At 34.8% G+C, this 11,630-nt stretch overlaps 1 protein-coding gene across 1 annotated transcript in view; it reads right to left on the reverse strand.

The window, feature by feature from the left end:
• The window catches only part of Upf2 (UPF2, regulator of nonsense mediated mRNA decay), a 132,911-nt gene that overhangs the window by 104,353 nt on the left and 16,928 nt on the right, over positions 1-11,630 (reverse strand). Inside the window, exons 4-5 of the mRNA XM_004641272.3 lie at positions 8,441-8,601; positions 340-537 (exon numbers count right to left, since the gene is read on the reverse strand). Of these exons, the coding sequence (XP_004641329.1) occupies positions 340-537; positions 8,441-8,601 (359 nt within the window). The remainder of the gene's footprint in view (positions 1-339; positions 538-8,440; positions 8,602-11,630) is intronic.

Consider the following 11,630-nt stretch of genomic DNA (forward strand, 5'->3'; position numbering starts at 1 on the left):
ACATGAATTCTTTGTAAAATATTAAAAGCAAAGTTTTGAATAGATTCACACTAAACTATATTGACTCCAGTAAAGGTATGTCAATTACCACCATTTAATGCTCTGTTCACGTTTTTCTGTCATTCATTTAACCTAATGTTAATACAAGAAACAACAATAACTCTTATTTTAAAAATCGTATTTTGAAGCTGATTTTTTTTTTTTTTTTGGGGGAACCGGGGATTGAACTCAGGCCCTTGTGCTTGCCAAGCAAGCGCTTATTCTACTGAGTCATCTCTCTGGCCCCAGAAGCTGATTCTTATAGAACTTAAATGTTAGTTTTATCCTTCCAGAATTTACCTTTAGAGTCATCTTTGTTAGACTCTTTGTTCTGATAACTTTTTTCATTGTCTTTAAACAAGATGGCTGGAACAAAAGCTTTCAAATCAATAAGGTTCTCATAAAAATTCCGAGCATCTTCATCTTCCCATATACCACCTTCCAAGTCATAATCTCCAGGTTTACCAGGTGTGAATATATCAATTCCAGGTCCATGCTCTACAATAAAACAAATCACAGGTAGTTAATACTATTTCAGGTATAGCAGTAAAAGCATGGCATTTTAAGATATTTTGTATTTTCATTTTTATAACTATTAAATCTTGACTGTTTTAATAGAAGCTCCATAAGCACTCAGGGTTATATATGTGACTATCCTTAACAACCAATTACAAATTGTATTTTAGCCAGGTGTGATGGCTCATGCCTCTAATCTCAGTACTTGTAAGGCTGAGGCAAAAGAATTGCTTCAAGTCTGAGGCCAACCTGGGCTACAAAGTATAAGTTCAAGGCCAATCTAAACTGTATAATGATACCCTATCTCAAAAAGACCAAAACCCCCCCCCACAAAAAAAACACCCACTTTTGTTTCAATACCAGCATAAAACAAAGATGTTGTTTTAAATTTATATAAGATTAAGTAGCTATCTGATAGATATCAGGTTTACCTTCATGAAATATTTAACCATTCCTAAAACATTCAGTTCAAAGATCTACCTCCTTCACAAAGCATTTGTTAGATTTGTTAACTAAAATGTACTTTAAGATAAGTCTGTAAATAAAAAACATTTACAAATTAAAAAAAAAAAATTTCTGAAAATGTCCAACTCTTATACCACTAGTGTCATTTATGTATTATATATCTTTAAAAGCAGACCATAGCCTTTAATTAAGTGGCACCCCTTTTAGTATAATCCTTGGCATAAGGTAGACTGCTATAAATGATAGTCAACTGATAAATAACTGGACAAGGGAGAAAAAAGATGAAATACATAGTTTACTTAGAGGACAGAAAACTATGTATATACATACACTTAATCTACTCTTAAACTATAGATTTTATAAACTCAGACCATTGAGATATTAATTTTCTATTTTATGAGGCCATCCATGAATATATCTATCCTCACTATACTTATCTCTAAATCAGAATTATAAATAGAATAATCATGTGGTTTACAGACTACAAAATGAATATTCATAAGCCACAGAATATAATAAAACATATTACCATACCTTGGCTCATGAACTTAATTTGTTCCACAACATTAGAAAAGATGGCCATGAGCTGAGGATATAGCTCAGCAGAGTAAGGGCCTGCCTGGCAAGTGCAAGGTCCTAAGTTCAATCCCCAGTACCACAAAAAAAGATAGTCATGTTTGGTTTGTGAGGAAATGACTGCATATCCAACATAGAGTTTCCAAACAAAAATAAAATTTTGCCAGACCATATCTAGTCTTTTATCCTGGTTCTGTACACAGAACCTCTAAAACCCTAGAATTTCCTGAGCAATGTGCATGGCTTTTATTTTTCATAAGCAGCATCATTCAGGGGCTGGAGAGATAGCTTAGTAGAATAAGCCCTTGCCTGACAAGTGCAAGGGCCTGAGTTCAATCCCCAGTTCCGCCAAAGAAAAAAAAAGCATCATTCAATGTTACCTTCTTCGATTACCCTAACAAAGTAATTTAAGGTAGAGAACTTTACCTCAGACTGAGGCATGTCATCAGAAAGACTAAGTAAGCACAGGGTTAGAACTCTTGCCTTACCTAGGACACTCAGGAAGGTTGAGAATAGGGATTAAACTCTACAAATTCTTAATAATCTTTTACTTATTTGGTACAGTATTTCACTACACAGCTTGGACTTACAGTGATCCTCCAGTCTCAGCCTCCCCAGGGCTGGGATTACAGGCACGTGTCACCACACCTAAGTTCCAGTTTTGGGGGCAGCATAGCACCCCTGGGGTTCCAGGCCAGCACAGCATATCATACCGGGGATTGAACCCGGGTCCTTGTGCTTGCCAGGCAGGTGCTTAGACCACTGAGCCTTCTCCCCAGCCCCTTCATAAGTAAATTTTTAAATAAGAAGATCTGACAGGTTCCAGGTTGGTGGGTAAATGCACCCAGGGGCAGGAAGGGCCGCTCCTCTATGACTTCACAGGGACTGAAGCTACTGCTTCTTGACAATGCCATAATGCCTCTTCATTTGGATATGCATCTATATCCTTTGAAAGACAAACAAAAACTATGTACGAGTCCTTTGAGCCTTTCTAGCAAGTCATCATCAGAACCCTAAATGTACCCCTACAAGTTCAGATTGGTACCATAAGTGGGGAACAGTTTTCTTTGGGTTTTTTTGTTTTGTTTTTATGTATTTGGTACAGGGTCTACAGGGTATTCAGGGTCTTACCATATAGATCAGACTCTAGTGATCTTCCTGTTTTCAGCCTCCCAAGCCCTGGGATTACAGGCGTGTGCCACCATACCCAGTCTCAATCGACACAGCAGCATGCCCCACGGGTGGGGCCAGCATGGCACTCCGGGGATCGAACCCTGGCTGCTGCACTCTTCCTAAGCAGGCGCTTTAGTACTTTGAGCTATCTGGCCAGCCCTAAATGGGGAACAGTTTTACAGGATTGAGCCAGTAAGTTGTAAGAACTAATGCTAATTTCAGGTAGGTAGAAGCAGAATTAAATTTAGTTTAGGATATCCAACTAATATCTGAGAATTGTTCAGTATGGGAAAAATTCCACATATCTGGTGACACAAGTTATTTTGTGTGAAAGTATAAAAATGTTTTTTTCAGACAATTTCAAAGTAAAAATGGATAAAGTCTCCATTTACTTGTACTTAAAGATAAGTACAAGAGCACAGGAAAAGACCCTTAATCTTAGTACTAGTGAGGATAAACCTAACCAAAGAATACCATCTATTATTCTGACCCTTCAGATTATTGAAAATTTCAAAGATTGACTTCAAATGCCAACAAGAGAGTAGACAAGTAAGCACTCTTATACCTTATCAGAGTACAGACTATTGTGGGGATAATTATCAATGTCTATCAGTGTGTTCAATAGGCTCAACTGTGTTAATCTGACTTCAAAGTGGCCCAGGAAATTAGTGAAGCATTTTCTGGGTACATGTGTGGGGGTCAATGAAGGCCTGACCTTAATGTCTATATTTTGTTCCTTGCCCCTTCTATCTGCCACTGTCCCCTTGCTCTGTTTCCAGGTTGGTATGAATTAAGCATCTGTGTTCTACCAAGCCCTTGTGCCATGATATTTCTGCGTGGATTGAATTCCTAGCAACAGGGAGCTAAATCAAACATCTCCTCCTTTAAGTTGTGGGTACTAGGGGTTGTTGTGTGTTAGCAATGATAAAGCCAACTAATACAATCAATATTTAAAATAAACATAATCTTTGATCCTGTAAGATGTCTTCAAAGAATCTGTATCTCAGAAATCAAACCATGATTTACAAAAATGTCGATTGTACCACTGTTTACAACAGAGGAAAACTGGAATAAACCTAAATATCTATCAGTAAGATAAAGGATTACAAAGCACATACATATGCTATTACTATGGTGGGAATGTGTTAACCTTCCCAAAAGTCTTATGTTAAAATATAATCTCCAATGTGGTAGTATTAAAGAATAGTGCTTTTGGGAGATGATTGGGTATAAGGGCTCCCTTATGAATAGAATGAACGTCATCATAAAAGAGAAGCCTGAGCCAGGTGTGGTGTGCACATCTGTAATCCCAGCACACAGGAGGCTGAGGCAGGAGAACTATTCTGAGTTTGAGACCAGTGTGGGCTACAGAGTGAGCTCAAGGACAGCCTGAACTGCACAGCAAGACCCAGTCTCAAAATGAACCTCCCCCTCCCTCCAAAAAAAGACTACGACTGAAGAACATAGCTCAATGTTTGAGCACTTGCCTAGCAGTAAGAGGCCCTGGGTTCAACTGAGTAGCTCCCCTACCCCCATCCCCATCCCACAAAAAAAAAAAAAAATCAATAAAAGAGGTGCCAGTAAGCTTGTTTGTTCCTTCACCCACAGCAAGAAGTGCTACTATAAAGCAGATAGCAAACCCTTCCCAGGAATAAAATCTGCTAAGGCCTTGATCTTGGTTTTCCTATATTGTGTATAAAAAATTTTTGTTGTTTATAAATTATCCAATCTATAACTGTTATGGCAGCTAGAATGGACTAACACAACTAAGTAATAATAATTGGGTGTTAACAGAATTATAATATTTCTACATGAACTAGCCCAGGAAGCTTTCAAAACTACAAAACTGAAAGAAAAAGAGAAGTCACACAAAACAGCTTGCATCTAAATTAAAAGAAAGCTATATATAAATATCAGATTTTATGTAGGGGAAGGTCTGGACATTTTCCTATCAAGCTGTTAATACTGGTTACTTTGGAGAATGAACTGATCCTGAGGGTACTTGACTAACCTTATCAGACACAAAGGTTACACTTCTTGTCATATGGGTCTTGCTTTATTTTGGTCTTAACCATCCAGCAGAGAAGTATAAAAGCGAGGTATATAAAGTAAAGCCATATTAATATGCTGAGCTGTGAAAGGTTCAAGTGAACAACTTCTGTGGATAACCCACTACTATTGTGGACTGCTGGACTGTGTTGGATTGTTTTGCTGAATTCACGCACCTATGGTATTTAGATACCAATGGAATACCCATTTCTGACAGGACTAAATAAAAAAAATGGGATAGAAAGGAAGGACCATTTTGTATCTGTATATGCAGAATAGTTAGGATAGATATACAGCTACTTTCACTTAATTCAATGAGAAGAAAGATTTGTACTAATAGTGTTTGGACAGGATATCCTGTCTGCATCTTGTACTATGGATAACCACTAAGAAGATAACAATGTACAATGTATTAATTATTGAAACTATTTTATTAATCAGTTTTGAAACTGTCTTACTGCTACTTGTTTCTCAATAAAAAAATTTAAAAATAAAAATAAAAAAGAATGCACTGATTAACCACTAAGAAGAATATATGCAGTGTATTATTTCTTGAAACTGTACTTTCGATTTGATTTGAAACTGTCTCATTGCTATACGTTTATCAATAAAACTTTGAAAAAAAAAAAAGAATGCACTGAATCTGACAAAAGAATTTTATCTAAAAAAATCCATTCATACTATACATACCTAAAAGTAATTTTTTTTTAGTGAATCATAAAGAAATTCAATTTCTGAGAGACAAAAAAAATATAAAACTGAAAGTAAACATTAGGAGAAAATATTTGCAAGGTATATGAAAAAAATCCATTTCCTTAACATGCAAAGTGCTTTTACAAAACAAGACATACCTAGGGGAGGGGATCAAACTGGACTTTCACAAGGAAAAAAACATAGGGATAAAACAGTAAATAAACTTAAAGAAAAAACACATTAAATCTCAGACTTTAAACATCAAGAACTCTAATACAGTAAAGCATAGGAAACATTCTCATACAGTTAGTGTATGTTAACCTCTTTATAAAGAAAACAGCATTATATGTTGAAATTTAAAATGCACATACCCTTTTAGTATAATTCAAGAATACTACTTCTAAGACTCTGTCCTAGAAATACTACTGTACATACAGAAAGAAGTAGGTTTGGGGATTTTGTTTCAGCACTAACTAAAATACTTAATGACTATAACAGCTAAAACTAGAAGTCAATCAAAAATGGCTAATACCAAATAAGAAGATATTATGAGCAATTAACAGAATTGCTAGCCCCCTACATGGTTTCCAAGCACAGAAAAACAATCCCTGAGAGAGGGCAAACAAAAATACTACAACTACAAGAGCCCTAGCTTATTTACTAGATTTTTTAGGTCATGACTTAGTAAGGCAGAAGGTAGGAAGAGCCCAGCATTCTCCCAATACAGAGTTCCAAGGTACCAAGACTTACGAGGAGAGCGTATTAGAGAGGAGAAAGCAGCATAGAGAGGCGTCAACGATCTATAGAGGGTCCTCCTGAATGCTGCCTGAGTACTGGTTAGCTGCTAATGAGATTGAGAAGGTACTCAGAGAGGTCAGTCCTCACACAGGTGCTCAAGCGGGACCAGAACAGACTGAATGCACTGAAGACGGAAAACATTTTCTAACTCAAAACATCAAGTTGAATCAGGAACAGTATTGTCTCAACAATAAAAGAAAATTAGTTCTAAATTAAAGACTATCCTGATCTCCCCTAACAAAATGTCCTCTCAAATATGATTTCAAAGTAACTCTATCTCAGAAGAAAGTTCAATCATATATTTGTAAGTATACAAACATATATGACATAATCCAGTAAGAGACGATTAGACATACAAAATAGAAAAATTGCCAGACATCCAAGGAGATTACAATCTCAATCAATTAGAACCAACTCAGAAATGACACATCAAGAAAAAATTCTGAAGAATAAAAATACTGAAGGCCAGAGCATTACTGAGCTGTAAGACAACTTGAAATAATATAGTTGTCATTGATAACTATGTTGATACCCACAGGAGAGGAGACAAACAGAACAGATATAAATAAAAATAAGATTTTCCTAATTTGATGCAAAGTATACATATTCAGATCCAAGAAGCACAATGAAACTCATTAACAAACATAAACGTACCACATTATATCATGCTTACATTATTTGAAATCAGATAATAAAAAAACTTAAAGCAACCAGCTAGGAAATAAACATCATAATAAAAGGAAAAGAGGTAAAACTTATAGCAGCTTTCTCACTGGAAAGAATACAGGGTAGAAGATAAAGAACATCTTTAATATAATGAACAAAAAAATTTTCTCACCCTGCCATTTTATAACAGATGAAAATTTCTTCTAAAAATAATGACAGAGTTTTTTCAGGGTTATCCCTGGGAAATGCCTAAAATTAATTTTAAATTCATTTAAAAGAAATTTCACCGTGATTTAAGTGCAAAGTAAAAAAAAAAAAAAAAACTCATCAATACCAAAGGATGCTAATTATTATAAAAGGTTTTGGTTCTAAAATACAATATACATACTCAGACACCAGACAGACTGAACAAAAACTCTGAGTCTACGGTAGAATGTCTTCTATAAAACTTAATTTAGGTTGGAGATTCTGCTCAGTGGTTAAAGCACTTGCCTATCAAATATGAGCCCAAATTCAATCCCCAGTACTATAAAGACATAAAAGACATAAAACAGTCTTGAGACTCAATCTTCTTTTTTTTTTTTTTAATAAGGCTCTCATTCTGTAGATCAGGCTAACCTTAAATTTGCAATCCTCTAGCATGGAGGATTCTCTCATTCCTGAGACATAAAATTACTAGGAAATAATATGCAGCATTATATGTAATTATAATAAAATAAATGTACTCACATTACACAATAGTTACATCTCAGGATGTAAAACACTAATTATTTTTATTATGAAAGGATGCTTTACAAACACTATTCAAAACCAAAGAGTAAAATAAAAAACAACACAAATACTTTTGTTACTATTTTTACATAAATAAGACTGCTGGATAATTTTAAGATTAATTTGTTAGAAGAGCCAGAGAGATGGCTCAGTGGAATAAGCACTTCCCTGGCAAGCACAAGGGCCTGAGTTCAATCCCCAGTTCCACAAAAAAAAAAAAAAAAAAAGATTAATTTGTTAGTGTTTACCTAAAAATGTATTTTGTAGAGCAGTTGATATGATGAAGTTAAAAAAGTTAATTCAGCTCACAATATGACAAAGTAACCTTTAGTTCTACATAACACTTTTTTTTTCCAAGTTTATTTATTAGGTCTTAATATCAATTCTTCATTTTAAAAAATTTGTAGCTTTGTTTTTGCTACTGGGACTTGAGGTCAGGTCCTTGTGCTTACCAGGCAGGTGCTATGCTGCAGAGCTATACTCTCAGACCCATTTAAAAATTTTTTGAAGTAATGTTTAAAACTTTAAATGTTAATGATACATATGGGGCCGGGAAGATGGCTGAGTGAAATAAGCACTTCCCTGGCAAGCACAAGGGTCTGAGTTCAATCCTCGGTTCTGCGGAAAAAAAAAAAAAATACATATATGGTAACCTAATCATATTTTTTAAAAAGCATACTTATGACCAGCTTACCTTCTGGTGTTGGCTTATCCTGAGGAAGATCTGGCATATTTTCATCCAAAAGGTCTGCTAAGGATTGAGAATTTGCCAGCAACTTCTGATAAGACATAGCAAACTCTTCATATTGTTTATGTCTATCTTCACTTAGTTCCCCTTTAGAATGCAGAATACGTCTATGAACAAATAAGGAAATAATCTGATAAACATCAACAGACATGTTCATTACATGAGAAATGTTTCATAAAATCTGATCTTAACACAAATTCAGCACAACCTTTTTGCTAATTTATTTTCATTAACTAGCATTTTCAAGATACATTTGAAAATTAAAATACATACAATATCATTTAAGTAATTATAGATTGTCTTTAGAAATCTATTTAACAACATACTACCTAATGAAGTTATTTAGTATTTTGTTACTGTTATATTTTCCTCCAGTTGACTAGAAATATTTAAGGATACAAATTAGTATCCAAAAGCAACAAGACATAGAATCTGATACAGAAATATTGTGATTAATATAATTAAATTTAAATACAAATAATTTTATTATGCCATACTTTCCTCAGATATAGAGAATCAAAAAACAAAATTTAGCTGAATTCAAACACCCATAGCATTTAGATGCCAATAGAATACCCACCTCTGACAGGACTAAACAAAAAAGAGGGGATACAAAGCAAAGATCAGTTTGTATTTATATATACAAAATAGGATAGATATACAGCTACTTTCACTTAATTCAATTAAGAGGTGTACTAATAGTGTTGGGACAGGATATCCTGTCTGCTTCTTTTCTACGGATAACCACTAAGAAGGTAACAATGTACAATGCATTGATTATTGAAACTGTTCTATTAATCAGCTTTGAAACTGTCTCATTCATGTTTCTCAATAAAATTAAAAAAACAAAAAAAATATTACACTTATGAGTCAGCTTTCAAAAATAACAGGCTGTGAAAGGATTAAGAAACAGATTGACTTCTGGAGGGTTAACCACCTAAGTTTGCAGACCAAAATTAGAGAAAAAGGAGGGCTGCAAGGAAAGCCAACATTCTGGCCCTAGCCTTCCAAGGTCAATTAAAACTCAGGACATACGAGAACTTGTAATGTCACATAACTCAGTAGTGTCCCAAATTTTCTGATCAAGGAGATTATGGGGCCAAAAAGGAAAGTGATTGATGATGCAGAGTGTGCCTAAGGAGAGTTACATGGAAAGAAAACATTCTCTCAGGCTTTCACAGAGAGCACATTGGCCAAGCAATGCCCGTGACTCATCCACATGGCTGACACTGACAAAGGATCTATAATCTGAGTTACAGGATCTCAGGATAAATCCTGAGGGGATATGACTGACCTTATCTGATCCAAAAGCTACAACTTTTGTTGCAAAGGTCTTGCTTTATCTTGGTCTTAACCAACCAGCAGAAAAGTATAAAAACAAAGTAGAAGAAATAAAGCCATGGCGTTATATTGAGCTGTAGGGGACTCCTGTCAACAATTTCTGACACCGCCAGTCAAGCGGAAGGCCCAGTACTATTATGGACTACTGGACTCTTTTAGAATATTTTGCTGAGTTAACACACCTATAATATTCAAATGACGGAACTAAACAAAAAAGGGGATACAGATGAATGTCCATTTTCTATCTGTATATGCAAAATGGTTAGGATAGATATATAGTCACATTCTCTTACTGAATAGAGGGATTTGTTCTAATAGTGTTTGTAAATAGGATATCATGTCTGCATCTTGTACAGCAAATAACCAGTAGGAAAAGAGTATGCAATGTGTTAATTATTGGAACTGTCCTACCAATTTGATTTGAAACTGTCTCACTGCTATTTGTTTCTCAATAAAATTATGGGAAAAAAATAGACAAGAAAAATAAACTCAAAGCCTTCATATATAAGTGGATGTAAACTGAAGATATACTCATAAGTGAAATAAACCAGACTCACATGTGGAAAAAAAAAGAAACAGATCGAGTTATCCTTCAACTCAGTATTTGAATCAAGATTCTTTTGAAAAAGCCCATGTCTCCCACACAGCCAATTCTCAATTTACAGTACATGTCACAAATATTAACCGAGGAAACTTCCTTACTTAAGTCCATGCTATATGGAGGCAGCTAGAGGAGACAACCTTACTTCCGTATTACACAGGGGTACCATGATTACAAATGCAAAACTACTGGAAAATGCCAAAATGTATGAAGTCAAAATTCCTACAATATTAGTATAAATGACTGAAGCTTACACAGCAGCATCTAATTCATTCTATACTATATATCGGTGTGGTTGTGTAATAATGGAAACTCAGAAGCCATAATATGAATACAGGTTTCAAATAAATTATAAACTAATTTTCAAAAGTAATAAACTTTTTTACTTGCCATTTGTGTTTTTATAAACTGAAGAAAATGAGTTTTTTTGAGATGCTATCATCTTAAGTTACACAAAACAAAGTGGAAAAATTGTGCTTATACTTGTCCTTCCTTGCTTATTTGCAACAATTTCCACATTTTTCTATCTGACTCTATTCCCACCCACATAAACTTCTGTTAATATTTCTTATTTCAAAAGTATTGGTTCCCATTACAAACACATCAAGGCATAGCCTCACTCAACTCTAGTCATTTCTTTTCAAATCTGGTCTAACATGGTTTAAAATGAGAAATTTTCACTCATTTACTTATGATGTCAATCTATACTAGACAACATTCAAACAGCATATTAGTAAAGCATCAATACAGTTTAAATATCATAATCCAGGCTGTGTTTCTCTAAATACTGAAAATATTATCAATAGGTTTGGCTTCTCTTCAAACATTTATTTCACACTAGTATTACAAGAAGAGACAATATTATGCTCAAAAAGCTTAAGAAAGTTTACAAAAATAAAACAAAAACCTAAGGCACTATAAAATATTCACACCCATGAAAGAAATAACATTACTGGGCTGGGGAGATGGCTTGACGGAATAAATGCTTCCCTGGCAAGCACAAGGGCTTGAGTTCAATCCCCGGTTCCGCCAAATAAAAAAAAAAAAACCAAAGAAATAACATTACTATGAGCTTGTTAGAACTTTCCGTCAGAAGTTCTAATAGGGCTGGAGAGATGGCTCAGTGGTCTAAAGCACCTACTTAGAACAAGCTTAGCAAAAGCATCAGGGACCGCGGTTCAATCCCCCAGCACC

The sequence above is a fragment of the Octodon degus genome, unplaced genomic scaffold (assembly GCF_000260255.1).
Source record: "Octodon degus isolate 3935 unplaced genomic scaffold, OctDeg1.0 scaffold00133, whole genome shotgun sequence".
Taxonomy (NCBI): Eukaryota; Metazoa; Chordata; class Mammalia; order Rodentia; family Octodontidae; genus Octodon; species Octodon degus.